This window comes from Castor canadensis, chromosome 1 (genome assembly GCF_047511655.1).
Source record: "Castor canadensis chromosome 1, mCasCan1.hap1v2, whole genome shotgun sequence".
In the NCBI taxonomy this organism is placed as follows: Eukaryota; Metazoa; Chordata; class Mammalia; order Rodentia; family Castoridae; genus Castor; species Castor canadensis.
Window position 1 is genome coordinate 179629629 of NC_133386.1, and position 18366 is coordinate 179647994.

General features: G+C 40.5%; 1 protein-coding gene across 7 annotated transcripts in view; it reads left to right on the forward strand.

The window, feature by feature from the left end:
* Ttc17 (tetratricopeptide repeat domain 17) overlaps positions 1 to 18366 on the forward strand; it is a 123470-nt gene that overhangs the window by 60281 nt on the left and 44823 nt on the right. For 4 of the 7 annotated variants that reach the window (XM_020162345.2, XM_074044639.1, XM_020162349.2 and 1 more), the window contains one exon: positions 17252 to 17422. The exons of the other annotated variants lie outside the window; for them this stretch is intronic. In XM_020162345.2, the coding sequence (XP_020017934.1) occupies positions 17252 to 17422 (171 nt within the window). The remainder of the gene's footprint in view (positions 1 to 17251; positions 17423 to 18366) is intronic. 7 annotated transcript variants of the gene reach the window in all.

Consider the following 18366-nt stretch of genomic DNA (forward strand, 5'->3'; position numbering starts at 1 on the left):
GTTTTTGATTAAGGATGCTCAACCTGTACTGATTGTCCTTTTTAACATAAATTAATGTAAGATTAAACTGTAAGTCTGTTTAGAGAAAAACATTGCTTAAAAAATCATATGGAAAAATCTTAACAGTAGTTGGCAAATAAAGTGTGAGCTCTGGGCTTAACAGTTTAGAAAGTCATTTGTAACTCATCAGAAACACTTTCTGTGAAATGGGGAGGTATATACACTGAAACAACATGAATAAATTTTAGGATAATGAAAGTATTAAAATGAGTTTTCTATATAATTAAATTACTTTTAGGACGATTAGCCTAGTCTCTATTTGAGTCAGTGAGTAACTCTTACAACTTTAAAGTAAATAAGAAATGATACCAAGAATTATTCTTTAGAAAACATGTGAATAGCACACAAATAAGAAAAGCTTTTTAAAAGTATTCACTTGTTAGGAACATTAAAAAATAACTGTGTGTTGAAATAAAATAGAAAACTTTGATAGGTGGATGAGGAAATAGAGCATTATCAGGAAGGTATTCTAAGCCCCAGCATATAATGTACACAAAGCAAGGGGCTTTATTATGTTTCACCAGGACAGTTGGAGCGGAATCACTGCAGACTTAGTTCAGATACAAGGGGACTGAAACCAAACGCATCAACTAAGCCATCACTAAGCATTTCAGTAGCACCTCATGGAGGCAGCCAGGAACACTTCATGTTTATTAACTTAAAATAAGCTACAAATTTATAATCTCTGAATTATAGAGTTTAACACATTGGTGTGCAAATGGTCTGTGTGAGTGTTAGTTACTGTCTTGAACCTCTAAAAGGAAGCTGTTTATGTTTTTGGAAGCCTTAATTTTAGGTGACAGTTGATTCTTTCTGTCTATATATAGTATGTGGCCATCCACTGAAAGGCATTACTGGTCACATTTTGTCATCACATGTGTATTGATTGGGTTGGAAAACATACTTACACATCTTCCTTTATACATAGGCTCTGTTCTGCATTAGACACTTAGTGTGTACAAGTGGTTGTATACAACAACCCCTAAAAATGTGCAGAACAAGCAAGATCAGGTCTATTTCATTTAACTTTATTATTACATGACATTACACTGTATTAATTTTGGAGACAGGGTCTCACTGTATAGCTCAGGCTGACCTGGAACTTGCTTACTGCCACCTTTCAAGTATTGGGATTACAGGTGTACACCACCATGCCTGGCTGTTGTAAGGTCTATTTTACCTAGTTCCCCACAAGCATCAAACAAGGTATTTTTAAAGGTGTGTTGATACAGTTGGGCTGATATAGTACCTGATAGGTATGGAAAGGGACCTGCTTTTACATACACGTGTATAGTAAGCTAGGCAGATTTATTGGATTTTCTTCCCTTGTAAATCTTCACTTTTCACTTAACATTCTAGATTCTTTTAGAGACATTTTAGTTTATGTAATATTAAGTTTTGCCATCTTATACAGGTAGGCAGTTATGTGATGAGTCTTTCCCAGTCAGAAAGGTTTATATATATATATATATATATATATATATATATATATATATATATAAAACTCTGAATTGATACAGTGGACTCTTCAAGTTTTTTAAGTGATTTGGGCCTCAGGAAATTCTTTATGTGTGCTGTAATACAGCTGAAAAAAAATGAGTTCCCAGTTTGGGAATACATTTTTAAAAATAGTGAGCATAGAGCTGGTGTTATGGCTCACATGGTAGAGCACCTGCCTGGCAAGCACAAGAACCTTAGTTCAAACCCCAGTACTGAAAAAAAAAAAAAAAAAGCCCAAAAAACAGTGAGCACCAAGTATTCAAGCCCTTTTACAGATTTGGTCATTGGATGATCTGTACTCAGTTCCATGGCCTGATAATTACTAGAGAAAAAGCATTAGTGAGATTTTAAAACGCATACAACTGAGGATATCTGCTGTGTGTCTGTACCACGCGTATGCTAATTTGGATTCACCCTCTTTTTTTCCTTAAATTTTTAGTATTTACTGCTGGTGGTTGAATTTATTTCATACTAAGCAACTGTGCCCTTTTGGAAAATCTCTGCACTATCTGTTCATTTTCCTTAATCACCAAAGTTTATTGAGTTATAATCTCAAAGGTGCAGGAGAGAAATCACATTTCACAGCCATTGAAACAACACAGTTTGGATTTGTCTTCTCATTTAGTTGTCTTCAAAAGAATCACCTAAATTTGTTGATCAAAATATGCTATTCTCAAAGCACTTTAAACTTCTTCATCTATAAGGCATTGTTTAATCTAGGCAGAGCATAGATATCCAAAGTAATGATTATGGAAAACGATAAGCATGACAGATTTCAGGAAACTGAGCTAAATGTTAGTGGCAGGTCATAGGGTCCCTCGTGTTGAATAATTCTTCAGATTCCTGATGTACATGCAAGAGTATTGTTAGGAAAAATGCCGCTTGCAAAGAAAGCTCACAAGAAAAGTCTTATGTCCAAGAGTAAGGTTTAATGACAGACTCGAGCTGCCAGAATGGCCAGGGAAGGATGGAATAGCACTGACTCTGGGCTAGGCCTGGCTTTTATAGAAGAGGGAGCTTGAGGAAGTTAGTGCGCACTGGAGAGTCTCCATTAGGGCTGGAGCTGTCTTAGAGCAAGGGAGTTTCTGTTAGGGGTGGAGCTGCTGTTGGGGGTGGAGTTGCCTGGGGGCCTGAGGATAAAATGGCCGCTGATTCACAAAGTGGTGATATTATTACTCTATCATTTCACCATTTTTTCTTTAATAATGATGAGGGTAGGGGCTGAGGATCGGGAATTGGGGCAAAGTGTTGGCCTCTTAGCTGCTTCCTGCTAGCAGGGGATGTTGTATGGGGCAAGATCCTCAGACTCCTGTGGCCGTAGTGGCATCCTGGTAGGGGTCCTCACAGCAGTCCTCTGGGCGGTTTTGGAGAGGTTGATACCCCTGGAGGTACAACTGGTTAAACTTTTGATTAGCAATGGCAGACATGCAGTCCAAGAGAAACCTTTGTACTGTTTTTATAATACAAGGGAGGAAGCTTAAGAATAGGAGAGCAAGAAACATAGGCATTAGGACAGGCATTAGCCAGGAGAACCACTGTGAAATGTTATTCCCTAGAGGATTCCAAGAGTCCTCCATCTCCCTTCTCCATTTTTCTAATTGCTCCTGGAGTTGTCTAATTTTATTTTTTACTACCCCCAACTGATTAACATACAAGCAGCATTCTTCTTGTAAAAACCAGGCAGAGACCACCCTTCTCTGCAGTAAGCAGGTCAAGGCCTCATAGGTTTTGTAGTGTGACTGAGGCTAGGGAGTCAAGTTGCTTCTGTAGGGTTAGGATAGACTTGGCCACTGTTTGAAGATCGCTTACCAATTGATTACAGAGTTTCATGTAGTAGTAGATAGAGGTCCCCATTCCTGCTGCCCCCGTTCCCATGGCAGCCATTATACCCAGGGTAGCTAACAAGGGAATAGCCTGGAATGCCCTTTTAGATCTAAGGCATGTAGTAAGGGGGATGGGGAGGTCCTGATCTTCTGTAATAATATCCATGTCAGGAACCAGAAATACCAGAGTGAAGATGCCCTTCCAGGCTTGGGATAAGCAGGGATATACACTCTGACCACATAGAAAGAGAGTCCCGGGAATGGGGGGGCAAAAGATAGTATTTTCGGTTTTGTTGGCCACCCTAGAGGCATGACATTTTTCTGCCGCTAGGGAGCCCATCTCAGCTGTCCCCAAGGAACTCTTTAGGCAAGGAGGGGCTGGCTGGAAGAGGGGAACTGGGGAAAGAGTGGAGGCGGTGATCTTTTTGGTGAAGGAACAGTTTAAGGTAAAGGGTGTGGAAATATTAATGGGGCTGGAGATGACCTGAGAAGAGCCAGTCTGCTGACACATCCAACAACCACAGGCCAGAGTAGAATTAGTGTGGTTGAGTAGCTGATGAGTGATATTTATAATCTGGAGGAGAAGGGTTTCAGAAGGGGGCAGTGTGCACTAAGGAATTTGAAGAGGCTTTCTGGTGGGAAAGAATAGGTTGTCGAGAACCTGGGGTACCTGGGTGTGGAGGCGCTTCTGGAGTGCTTCATCCTAGACCCCTCCCTCCATCAGACCTCCCAAGCTGTGCGAGGTAAGACTAGCATGCTCATGTCCCATGGCAAGTGTAGACTGCTGGACTGACCTTCGGGTTCAGGGTGCGACTGCTTGGCTGGAATGGGTAGTAGGCTTTATAGGAGGGGCCAAGCTGTGAGGGAGGAAGAGAGTTCCTGGTCTCCAGTTATCTGTGATCACCAGATGAAACAGGTTGACATGCCTAGCTAGTTGAGAAACTAGAAGTTCCCGAGATTTTGCAAGCAGGGAAACAGGCAGGGGAGCAAGCAGGGGAGTTTGGCAAGCAATCATAAATCAGGGGGTCTGGTTTTGGTGTTAGCCTTGGGACCTTCCACCTGCCCCAAGAATGCCTGAGACCTAGCATTCCAGCCTTTTGTTGGTATTACGGGTGCCAATCAATCTAGCTGCTTCGTGCTGAGTTGGGGGTGTCGTTAAGGGGGTTCAGCTGGAATTTGGAAATCTGTGAGGTCCCCGGGAGCAGAGGCTGACAGTTTTTTTGTTTTGTTTTTGTTTTGTTTTGTTTTGTTTTGTTTTGTTTCCCCAGGCTTCATTTGCAGACAAGGCCAGTTCTTGGTAGGCCAGAGAAGGTTGTAGTAGCATCTGGTGGGAAGTCTTGTCTGTTGAGTTCCCCTAGGCATCTAGGGTTAAAGAGCATTTTCCTGGTTTAAGGGTTTGTATTTCTGTAGCATCATTACATGTGCAGCTGTTTTCTGTCTATAGTAGCCTCTATAGTGGACCTAATAGATCATACAACCAAGGGAAGGAAGCAGGGAAGTACTATGCATGCTCCCAGAATTATGCCCACTGCCCCTACCAGTGTTTTAAACATCTGTGGCAGAAGATCAAGATCCAGATGAGAACTAAGAACTTACGTAGGAGTGGAAGAGGGAGAGAGTTTACAGGAGAGGCATAGCCACATGGGGCCCAGCAGTACGCAAGAGTACTCATCCTCTGCTGTAGTGGAAGAGTCTGAGGTGTTTTATCCTTGAAAGGTGCTGCCACTGGGGGATCCTGTTGAGCCTGACAGCGGTGGGCGTTGTGAGGATGACCAGATGGGGCCGGTCCACTGAGGTCCCAACGGAGAAGGTCGAAGATCCTTTAGAAGAACAAGCTCCCCTGGTTTAATAGAAATTGTTATAGGGTGGGGCAGGATCTGGTCTGCATGCTCTCTGAGAAGTTCCCTGAGAAGGTTAAGATAAAGTAGATAGCCAGAGGAGCAGGGTGGTCCTGTGTGGTGGGTTTTTCTCATTGGCCATGGATTCGCAGGCTTTCTCAGGTGAACTGATTTGGTTTGCACCTTTACTGGGGGAGGGGAAACAGTCTTGAGAGCATTTATTATGTAAGACCCAAGTAGAAATATTAGAAGAGCATAAAAAGGTGTCTGCTAAGGGCTGCATATCTAGGGATCCAGATTTCTGCAAAATCCTGTAACTCCCAAGAAAGATCTAAGCTGCTTTATGGTGTGGGGGAGTGGGAAACGGAGGATTGGATCGATACTCTCATGACTCAGGGAGTGAGTCTATCCCTTTAAGAACACACCGAGGTAGGTGACCTGTGGGAGGCAGGAGCTGACTGTCAGGATTTAGGTTAAATGTAACACTTTTGGATAAAAGAGAGCTTTAGCTCTTTATTTTATATAAATTTACATTTTAACTTTGTAAATGTTTGTACCATACTTAGATAAAATATAGACACAACACTATTACAAGGTGGTCATTTAAGACACATGAGCAAATATGTAAATGATCTCTGATTTAATAGTACTTAAAGCTTGACAAGATCAACAGAAAACACAATTTCTTTGATAAAATCTTTCCCTATAACAGCTTTTTGTAGATGTTACTCAGAGGAGAACAATATTAAGATAACCTTGTTATTTTATAGATACAGAGAATTTCATTTTTGTTAGACATGACCCTAAAAATCTTTTAGTCAACTTGTAGTCAATTTTAACTTTATCACACACTGAAGCTTTTTATTATACACGTTTAAAACTTACTCAGACCTTCATACAACATACTAAAGTCTTTTATGGCTTGTTCTTATCCCTCCTATTTGAAACAATCTTTAGGACAAACCCTTCTTTACAAAATCCTTTCTCATCCAGAAAAAAAGTTCTTTTTCCTTTAACTTCTCAAACAATACATTCAATACCTATCTATATCCTTTCCAGTTATTTACTTTGTAACTTGTATTTTAAAATTAACTTTTATAAGAATTTTAAATTTAAATAAAACTGTCTTTCCTTTGGCTCGTGGAGACCGTCCACCCCCACCACAGAGATCTGTGAAGGATAAATCTTACCCAAGAAGTCAGGTAGCACCAAGTAGGTGATTGAGGCCTACCTGCTACTTGGACGGTTACCGAGGTGATCTTGAAGGGGGCCAAGGTCCCAGGGCCACATCAGTCTTCTGCCGCCAGACCCAAGAGGTCCGTGAGACCTTCACTCTGTTGAGAGTGGGAATGGGAGACTGCGGAGACAAAGAGGGGTAGTCATACTTCCAGTGTCCATTCTGGCCACATTGTGGACAGGGTCCTGGTGGCAGGCGAGGTGAAGGGCAGTGTTTTGCACTTGAAGCAGGCCCCTGGAGGTATGTGTTGTTGTCCAGCCCATCTCGAAGTTGGAGGAGGTGGCCTCAGGGCAGCCATGAAGAGCTGGGCCTTTCGCTGGTCTCAAGCCTCATCTCAGTTATTAAATACCTTAAATGCCATTTTCACAAGTTCTCCCTGTGGGGGTTTGAGGGCCATCTTCTGCCTGTTTAAGTCAGAGGGGTTTCAGTTGGATGTTGGATAATTTCTCTAAGTTTGTCAAAATTGACTGTCTGATAGTAAGCAGTCTGTAGCCCCAACAGGATGAGCGGGGGTGGTGCAGTGGATCTCATCTACATGTGTCTCTACCTAGCTGTAGAGACACCCTGTGTCTCTCCTCCAGAAGGAGGGTGGAAGAAAGAATGAGATATATGTCATGCCAAGTAAGGTCATAGGATTGAGCCAAGTACTGGAACTCTTTAACATAAGAATCTGGGTCAGTGGTGAAAGAGCCAAGGCTCTTCTATCTGAGAGAGGTCAGTTAGGGAGAAAGGGACATGAACCCGCACAATGCCTTCCACTCTAGCCACCTCCCGGAGAGGGTAGATGGAGGCCAGCTGACTAGGGGGCCCTTGAGAGCGAGTGTGGGTGGGGCTCATGGGATGCTGTGGGGGGAGGCCAACGGTTGAGCAGTGGGAGCCTGTCACTGATATGGTGGGGGCTCATTAGCGGGCTTGAAAGGGGAAAGTTCCGGGGTCAGGAGGGGGTTCAGAAGAGGATTTGGCTGGTTTTGAGACTGGTTTAGAGTCTAATAGAACCTGCACAGGGGAACAGAAAGTACAGAGGGAGGGTTTGGTGCAGAGATAGGAAAAGGATTGGGTGTAGGGTATTTCCTTTCATTTACCAGTGTCCTCACAGAAATTGTATAAATCCCTTAAAATATTGGGATTGAAAGTGCCATTAAGTGGCCATTTGGAGGCATTGTCTAATGGATATTGGGGCCATGCCTGATTACAGAGAAAAACGAGCTTTCGGGGATTAAGATCAGGTGTTAGGGGAAGGGGCTCAAGGTTGGCCAGAAGACATCCCAATGGGGAGTCTGAGGGAATTTGGGATGGTCCAGTCCCCATAGTGAGGCCTAAACTGAGGAGAGGATATGATGGGTGTCCCCATTATATCGATCCCTCAGGAGAGTTTAGAGGTGGGACACCTGAGAGGGACATCTCTGTCACCGGGGGCCCACAGTCCTAGAGGACCTGGTCTCCAGGGACGAGAGAGAGCCAAGACCTAGTGCTAGGATTTCGAGGAAATGAGAAAGTGAGATCAGGGCTCTGCGTGTGTGGAGAACTCAACCAGAGAGGACCTTGAGGGAGGATTGACTGGTGAGGGATGGCGATTGGAGGCGTGCTGGGGTGGAGGAAATTCCCTGTGAACAGTGAGGGTGTCTTCTAGGATCAGGGGGTCCCAGCAAAGCATCTCAAATCCCAGAGGAAGGGCATGGGAGTTTAACTTTTAGATAGAAGAAAGAGTGAGGTGTCCTGGAGTGTGACTCCACCCATGTAGCATTGGCAGGTCAGTATAATCCCCTGACCAGGCACCCGAGACTTCAGGCTTTCTGCCTTATGATTGTAGTGAGCTTGGAGGCTCCTGAGGACAAAAAAGGGGGAAGAGAGAGAGAGAGATGGGGAGTGGGTGGGAGAGCAAGGTCAGTGCCGGTAGTGCACCCAATCAGAGTCATAGCACCAAAATGTTAGGAAAACCGCCACTCACAAAGAAAGCTCAGGAGAAAAGTCTCACGTCCAAGAGCGAGGTATAATGACAGACTTGAGCTGCCAAGCTGGCCAGGGAAAGATGTCACAGCACTGACTCTGGGCTAGGCGTGGCTTTTCTAGAAGAGGGAGTTTAAGGAAGTTAGCATGGCGTGAGAGTCTCCGTTAGGGGCGGAGCTGTCTTAAAGCACGGGAGTTTCTGTTAGGGGTGGAGCTGCTGTTGGGGGTGGTGTTGCCTGGGGGAGGCTTCATTTCTCAAGAAGTGAAGCCTGAGGATAAAATGGCCACCGATTCACAAAATGACGACATTATTACTCTATCAAATATGACCGTCTTTCCCACAGTCATGTTAAGTACAGCTAATGTGAGCAAAAAGTAAGTGGTAGTACAGTGCTAAAAAATAGAATGCTAAAAGTTGAGAGAGAGCAAGTAAGATTCTGCAAACCCTGTTAGGATGTGTAAAGTGGCCGCTGAGCTAAGTGCCTCCAGAGGTGACTTTCATTTGGTGACATAAAACAAGGAAATAGTGTGGTACTACAACTTACTTTTCTGTGTTTTTCACTTGATCATGTTCATTAGCTGTACATAGATACTCTTAAATCCAAATGCCTCTAATCTCACACCCCTGCTGTGGGATCTGCAGTCAGGGAATCAGGGGAACATAGTTACTGAAATCCACAGGCTCTGCTCAAAATGGCACGTTCCAGGAATCTTTTGTAGAAAGACTTGAGTCCACTTGCGCATACCAATAAAAAGGAGACTTCCTGGTGCTTGCTCTTTGTCCTTATAACTAAGTCCTATAAGATATTACTAGACCCACAACCTAATCAGTTATAGAAGAATTAAGATCTTGGGTTCTCATTTAAAGATTCTTGTCTTACAATTCACTAAATCTAAGGAGCAGAAAAGGCCAACTAGCCTCTGAGATTCTGTTACTTTTTGCCTTATATTATATCCATGCTCTAGGAAAAAAGGTAAGCCTGGTAGGACCAACAGATACTTCTGACATCAGATCCCTTCCTCACTATTCATCTCTGTCTCCATTTACAGTGTGAGAAAGAGGACTAGAATTTAAAATTCTGTTGTTTTCCTTGTATAGACCTTTCTTCAGCATCAGCAAGTGACCACTCACTTATAGCAGGAGAAAGGAGAGGCAAATGATAAACCCTATGGTGTGGGTATCTAAGAAAACTGCACCCTCTCCCTACCAATCCTTATCTTTTGTAGGCTTATTCTAAGATAAGAATTATTGAATGAAACAAACCCACTGTAGTGTGTAGTTCAATCAAGGATATGTGCTGAATTTATACTTACTGAGTACTTAAGAACTTTACTGTGTGCCTTTTGTGAAGTCTGTGGGAATTGTACCAAGTCCTGGTGTCTAATGATGCCCTCTGGATAGTCTGATTACTATATATATCCTGCTTTCTTGGCTCCATGTGTCTGCACATGTTGTTTTCTGCTGCTTTTACCCATAGCCCTTTGTCCCCACTGAAAGTACTTGTCTTATGCATCCTTCAAGGCCCACTTCTGTCATATGACTTACCCGATTCCCTAATTATAAGTAATGTAACCACTTTAGTGGGGCTCTCCTACAAGACTCTCCAAGTTTCTTGAAAGCAGGAATCCCTTTTTTCATCTTCCACCCAACATGTGCTTTATGTTCTTCCCCCAATGTTTAGCACAAAAAATGTACTTCAGTGGTCAAATAGCTAATGATATTTCAAGTTTGAACTACTCAGAATACCTATATAGTAGAAAAAGATAAAGAGTAATTAAGTTTTTTACACTGATTGCTGTATAGGAATGCCCACTTAATATGCATATGTAGATATGGATGTTTTAAAGTCCACAGCTCCCACCCTAGGATGGAGAAGAAGAATAGATTTGTCTCATTTGTCCACTATATGTTAACAGACCTAATAGATGTTCTCCTACCTCCAGTCTCCAATGTTTTTTTGTTTGGTTGTTTTTTGGTTTTTACAGTACTAGAGTTTAAACTCAGGGCATTGCACTTGCGAGGCAGGTGCTGTACTATTTGAGCCGCATCTCTAGCCCCTTTTGCTTTGGTTATTTTTGAGGTAGGATCTTGCATTTTGCTATGGCTGGCCTGGACCACAGTCTTCCAACTTAGGCTTCTCATCTAGCTAGGATAACAGGTGCATAACACCACATCCAGAGTTTTTGCTGCTGTTGAGATGAAGGCCTCACTAACTTTTCCCCTGGCTGGACTCAAACCACAATCCTCCCAGTCTCCACCTCCTACAGAGAGACTGCAGGCAAGAGCCACTGTGCCCAGCTTCACTGTTTTTATTCAGAGTTAGACACCTATGTCTCTCATTCAGAATTAACATCTACTGGTAAATCAGTAAGCCTGAGGAAGTCTACTTAGAGTTTGGTTCCTCAGTATTCTTGCTTCAAGAAAATTTTCCAAAGCTGAAGTATGCCAGAAACTTAAATTAAAAATAATAGCAGTAAATTTTCTTTTTCCAGTATAGCTACTGCATGGAAAATTCTCATAGTCAACAACATTTTTATGGGGTTATTTTGTTATTGTTGTTGTTTTAAATTAGTCTCCCTACATAGTCCAGACTGGCCTCCAACCCAAAATCTTCCACCTTCTTCCTCCTGAATTCTGGGATTACAGGCATGAGTCACCATATATAGCTCATAGTAAACTTCTAATGAATTCCCATGTTTTAGGGATATAATCTAATCCTTGACATTTCTAGAGGAAGTTACTGCTGCTAAGAGGTTAGATTTCTTCACTGAAGTTGTTCTAACAGTCTAAGTGTCATGGTTCTATCTCCCCGGTACTGACTACTTCCTATATGTACTTTAGTCATTTAAGAGAAGGCCAGAGGGCAGGATCAATAGGCCAGATTTACAGCCAGTTCTCCCTTTTCTGCTCTACAAAGAGGCAAGAGAGAATAGGCTGGAGTTTAGATCTATAAAGACCAATTCAGTCCCAAATTCTTGGACAAAGCAGATTCCTCTACTGTCTCCCCAAAATTGAATTCAAATCCAGGATATGTAGTAAAAGGGAAGCACTTGCGCACACACACACACATAAACACACACACACACAGGCACTCATATTTAAGGTCACATGCTTTTCTTCCTTTTTATTTTTTCCTCAGCTCTCTTTTAACTCATTCACCTCACCAAGGAGAATGCCAGTGTAAGCCTGTGATTGCCAATTTCAAGTGTCAAGTATGGTCTCTTCTTTCTGGCATTGTCCTTTGAAGGTCAGTCAATACATAACCATTACTTCAAAGTCTTCTGCAAAGAATGTCATTCTGCAGTAATTGCTGCATAACAGACCTGAAGAACTATTCCTGCTGTTGGAGTAATTTCTTTTGTGTCCTCCAGCTAGTGCACAGAAGCTGCAGAGGAAGTGAGGCATCTTCCTTTGTCTCTGAGTTATAGTTCTTAGCATACAAATTCAAGGAGTTGTGCATACTTATTTAAGTAGTGGTTTCATCATTGACATTTCCCAATAATCTCCTCATCACATGAGGGTCATTTATCTTTTCATTTGAAGAAAGAGCTTAGGCATAAATAAATAAATTTGCCCAGATTCATATACTAAGGCTTTAACTAAGGCAGGATTTGAATTTGTACCATAAAATGTTCCTCTTCTCAGGAAGGTTTCTTTCTCCCTCTGGTATTTTGCCTGTTAACTCTGTGTTGTAATGCAGTCCCATGGCCACCCTAGTAAAGGTTTCCTGGTAATATTTTAGTCATTTTGTATAGCAATGGTGAGCAACTGAAAGATATACCTTAGTTCACATCAAGACTTATTTTACTACCTTTTCTAAAAGCATTATATTTTACTAGAGAAATAAGTATGAAATAACTTTATGAGGTAACTTAAATTATGAAATGAGCCATTCACAATGTGTTTCTGAGTTACCTATTGGCAAAACAAAATTTAGTTTTATAACTGCATATTTCGAGTAAAGTCAGGTAGAAAGGTAAGGAGAAAGGCAAATACTATTAAAAGTGACTCATACCTGCTACAGGATGATGGTATCTGTACTTTCCACCCAGAAACCTTGTGTTTAATTGAATGTAGCAGAATGCTTCCTATAACTTAAGAAATGAGAGTGCAGAGTGTGATGTAAGCTTAGTAGAGCAGGGCTAGTAGAAACCATTGCTCAGGGCCCACTCTTATAACTTCTGTCAACATTGCTTCAGATTCAAATTCTACTCCCATTAAAAATCAGTTGAATTATTATGTCTTAAAAACTCATTATACAGTAGCTAACAAAGGAGTATTATTTGTTGTTATGAAGAAAAAGAAAAAAACGTATATTAGTGGGAACAAGATTTGGGGAAAGGCCTGAAGCTTAACAACCTGGAGGGTGTTGCTGAGTCACAGAACTAAGTGTAGATTTAACTTGACACAATATCCATAATCAGTTTTCATATTGCAGGGCAGTGTACTATCTCTATTTTACAGTGTCCTTCAGAGAACACAGAGCAGACAGTGAGGCTCATTTCTTATACCAAACATCTTAGTATTAAACTGCTGAGCTGTTTAATCTGAATTAATTGCTATTTTCTCCTAAAAGACTGGTAAGAAGGAACCCTGTACTCTCTCCAGAATCCCCTGCACGTGCGCACCCCCCCACACAAACACTAAAATTAGGCAGATGCCCTAATAACTTCTAATAGCCAGTTAGAGATTCTGAGTTTACCAGAGCTTAAAGACCTTGTTTAAAAGATTACACTGGGGTAACTACTTATTCTGTAGCAATTTTGCAGGGGAACAACATTAATTAATAATAATACCAGTTTATCTTGTGCTAGGCTCTTTACATTTAATTCTCAACAACCTAACAAAGTCATACTATTATAAACTCAGTTTGCAGATAAGAAAACTGATACACAAAGATATTAAAAATAACTTGTCCTGCTTACATAACTGGAAAGTAGTGGAAACAGGATTTGAACTCAGAAAATCTGACTCCAGTCTGTGTTCTTAACTTCTATGCTGCAATACAAAAAGAACCACGAGAGTTTGTCATTGATGCTAACTTTAGTTGCTTAGCTCTTATAAAAGTTTTGATATTTCTCAGTTTATTGGTAGCAATTCTTTATTTGAACTACCCTCAAAGGATCCTAAAGTATCTAACCAGGACTCTGTTTACCAACTTACAAGATTTGGAAGTAAGAGTTCTTTTTGTTGTTGCTTCTGTTTTTGTTTTGAGACAGGGTCTAGCTATGTAGCCCAGGCTGATCTTGAATTCACAATCCTCCTACCTCAGCCTCCCAAGTACTGGGATTGCAGGTGTGCCAAGTCTGACTATGATTCTTCTTAACATGTACGTAGTAACTCAACTCTAGTTAGAAAATAGAAAATATTCTTCTAGGAAGTTTGTGGATAGAGTTAATATGAGAAGAAAGAGATTTCCATAATTTTAGAAATGATAAGAGTTCCTAAGAACTTAGTTTACTCTGAAAAACTGTCTAGCCACAGGATAAATTGTGCCTTTATCCTTAGGAGACTTATATTTTGACAAGGTGTATGAAATATTTTTGTTTTCCAGAATACCCTTATAGATAGATTAATATTAACAGCCCAGTTTATGCAAAGGGAACTTTTAAGCACTGAATAGGATGCTGAAATACCTAAAATCTCACAACAGCTCCAGAATCAGAAATGCCCTCCTTGGAGTTTTATACTTAGTATTACCTTGTAATCTCTTACTTCTAAGAAAAGCCAGACTGCTAGGATTTGAATTTGATGTTAAATGCTTTGTAAGCAAGTACAAAGCATTATGCATAGAAGTGTTTTCATTTTCACCTGGGACCTTGTTATCTAAAACATTTCACTTAAATTATATAGTTCCTTTTTAAAAAAAACATACCTCTCAAGGTTAGTCTAAGTCATAGACTCTCCTCATTTTCACACCAGCAAAAAGTAAGTCCTGTGTATGGAAAATGACTTGTTACTGTCCAGGTGTCTTCATATTTCCTTCTCCAGTGATTTCTTGTTTCTTTAATGAGAACATCATCTTCACCTCTGCCAGGAAATTAAGTAACATTTTTCTTTGTTGTCAACTTTTATTTAGTTCCCCTTTGAACTGGAGCAGACCTGTACTGTGGTCCAGAAAATAAAAACTTTAGTTCTTTCTAAAGTGTTTTGCTTCGCCTACCCTCAGACAACTGGAAGAAGTAATTTTAAAATTAGTCAGTTTGACTTGCTATTTTAAATCACATCAGAATTCTAAACCAGTCCATTGTTAGCTGTTAACGTAAGATAGTATTAACAGTTCTTAATCTTTAGAGCATTTTGTTTTTATTTAATCATTTTAATGCATTCTACTTCCAAGAAATACTCTTACATAAACTTCTTGTTCTTTCTGGCCCCTCTTCTGCTCTTCTCGAGAGATGCTATCCCCAGTTTTGTGAGTTGGATAGCAAGACATTCTTCAAATGCACAAGGCTTGCTTTAGGAGGTTTGAGGTCATGAAGAAGGAATAATTTTAGCTTTGAGGTCTTGTGTACATCATGTCTTAATGAGTTGCCTATTGGCATTTTTTGTGTTGTAGACATTTGCAAAGATGAAAAGAATTAAATTTTTATACTAGGAACAGGGTGGGAGAGAAACAGAAGAGATGCAAAGGGATCGGGGTTGATAGCTTCAGAAAATTCAGAATTTCACAGGGTTACAAGTTTGTCCTTTGCTTTGGTAATGTTAAGTTTTATGTAGCCCGTGTCAATGTAAATAATGCTTTAATCAGCAACTTTGTCATCACTTCCTCTCTGCTTTTAATATCACGCTTATTTTGTATCCCAGCTAACAGCTTTCTCTGAGAAGTGTGATGTTCTTCATAGTAAATTATAGTCAAGTGGGTGTATAGAGTTTTTTGTTATTCTGCTTTATTTTATTGTTCCTATGTTTAGTTCCCCCATACTTAATTGCTCATACCAGACAGTGGAAACAGGATTGAAGGCAAATCCACAGCCTCTGTCCTCTTAGTGGAGAATCTGAAGAAAGACGCAACTACAGTGGCTCATGGCATTTTCACATTAGTCCTCAGTGGGCACGTGCACACACCCAAGCCTCGGTCTCTGTCAGACTGCACTCCTCATTGCCTCCCAAACACAAGGGAGAATTCCTATTCCTGTTGCTCCACCCAGCATACTAGTCTCCCTTGCCTAAAATGCTGCTCTTCCTGTTAAAGGTAGCACTGAATTGTGGAAAACAAGAAGCTCTGTGTTAAGATAGACCTGATTCAAATCCCAGATCTACCACTTTAAGCAAGTTACTTAATTTCACTGAGAATCAGTTTCCCAATATAAAAATGAGGATTGAGGTTTTTATGAGGGGTAAGTAGAAGGAAAACACAAAGCCCTCAGTAAATATTGACTTCCCTCCTTATAGTTCCCCCTTTTGAAAGCCTACCTGTACTTCAGATTTCATCTTCTACCTACTCAGAGTTTGTTTTCTGAAGCACTAACTTGGCACACCCCATCCTACCTCAATGTTGTGTTTTGTAATTACCATCTGCCCTCATGGCTTGTAAGTTTCTTGAAAACTAAAACTCTCTTGAAACAGAACCCTGAGTTTCTGACATAGCTTTGTTGTATACAGTAGTATTCCATACAGAATTAGAAAATAGAAAGTGACTTGCTAAGCATGTGGTCACCGCATTCTAAACTCATCCCATTAGAAAAGGTGTTGAGTGCATTACATTTTCCTGGCACAATAAGGGAAATTACCTGAGATTTTTCCTAAGGTGTATTTAAATTGTGGAACCTAAAAGAGAGCCATCAAATCCAGAAAGACTTCTTGTTCTCCCATTGTGCAGATGGGGTACATCCATCTCCTTGAGACAGAATTCTCTAAAAAATAAACTTTTAATACATGATTAAATGTCCTGGTAAAAGAGAGCATTTACTTATGCACTCTTAACCAAATAATTGTCTTCTAATAGGAATCTTTGGCCTTCCAGTGAATGTGCGTCTTCAGTGACAGTGTACATGAGAGGAAGTAGACACCTGTTCAGCAAGCCAGATCAGCTGGAACAAACCAGTGGCAAAGGAAAGACATATCATAGGCAGGTCACTGGTACACCAGACACAACAGCTTAGTATTTCCTTACCCAGCAAATGACCATCCATGGAGCCATAAATTGTGGGGTTTTGTCCAAATTAGCACACAATCCTAATAGGATCAAAACCTTTGGTTCACTGGCAAAATTGTAGCACTCTCATTATCCATGTCAAAACTATCAAAGAGGACTAAATTATATTCAGTCTTTATCTACATGACTAGAACTTATTTTCTAGAGGAAAAATAGGCATCTTTGTTATATTGCAGTCTTAGATGTGGAATCTCTGCCATCATTCTCTCTTAATTCCTTGGTTTTATTTTTTTTTTACCTTTTTGATGTCATTTTAAGCTATGATGAAATAGTGTATTTCTCTGTAATTCATCTGTTGTGGGTTTATTCAGGTACAAATCTGTCATTTCTTACATTTTGAAAAGCAAATATAGGGAAAACTCTTTGACATTTTTTAATGTCAAGGGAACATTTTGCTGATGTTATGAATCGAGTAAAATCTTGGGACTTGAACTTTGTGCCAGTTTTTTCCCACAAATACTTGGTTCTTAAAAATAGCATAGCAGCCACACTTGAACTTTAGTGCAAAATCTTGCATCACATATCTTGATCTAGTTTTGGGTGCTCCAGTTCACTGGCTGTGTTCTGCTGAAGAAAAACAAGCATTGTCACCTTTTTTGTTGTTCTTGATGTTTTGAGACCTTGCTTTATTGGACAACAAAAGAGAGATATTTCTAATGTGCTGTATCTGTGTCTCTTGTCATTGAGGTCATTGTCATGAGAAAACCCTGGACAGCAGCCATGACAAGCAGAAATACTTTGACAACTCGCAGTCCCTGGATGCTGCCAAAGAAGAGACCTCTGAGAGGGGAACAGAGGAGCACCCTATACTCTCTGTTGAGGATTCAGGGGGGGACTCAGGTGCCCTTAGACTTGAAAGTAAGTTGATTTGACCTGAGCTGTGCTTCTGGGGAAAAATCAACTGATCTTTAAGCTTAGGCTTTTCTCTCTTTCAAAAGTACATTTCCTTCTTCTAACAGCCACTCATGCTGTAGAATTGAAATGGCAACCCCTGATTGGTGAGGCAGAAGACAAGCAAGAGTGCTCCTCGTTCTTTTTTTCCTCCACTGTTTAGTCTTTCTTCTCCAACAAATTTGATTAATTTCTGTAGTCATTATTCTATTTAGTAAGGCACTGGAAAAAGGAAAAATTAATCATATTTATACTAACCAAATAAAATTTGAAGATTTGGAATAATAGGCCCATTTACCAAGCCCTCTTCCAACATTCCACTTTTTGGCCACATTTTGAGCTATGCTATTCTGAACAGTTCTTGATAAGATTGTCAGTCTATTCCTAATTGCCAAATTTTTTGCATTTGGAATTATGCACAACTCCCCACTTCTTGAAACTCTCTACTCTATGCTTCTGAAATCACTTGCTCTTGAATCTTGCCTGTCTCAGGCTGTTTCTCAGTTTCCTTCACTTACTTGTTATTCTAACTTTATTTGTTGAGTTATCCAGTATCCCGACTTTGTTCTTTGTTTTATCCCACTGTGTTATCTTGTGGTGACTCAGATACTTATGAATACACCAATGACTCCAAATTTATATTTTCAGCTAAGACATTCTCTACAACTCCAGATCTTATTTCCACCTTTTCAGTGGACTCTTTATCTTGATATGCCACAGGTACTTTACATTTAACATATCCAAAGTTGAACTTGACTTTCTTTTCTTTTTTTTTTTTTTGCCATAGTTTCTGAACTTCTGCTAGTTCCTATATTCCTGGTATCTTATTTCATCACAACTCACACAGGCACCACTTTATTTGATCAGCCTCTTTGAACCTGTTAAATCTATCCTTTCTTCATCCATTCCTT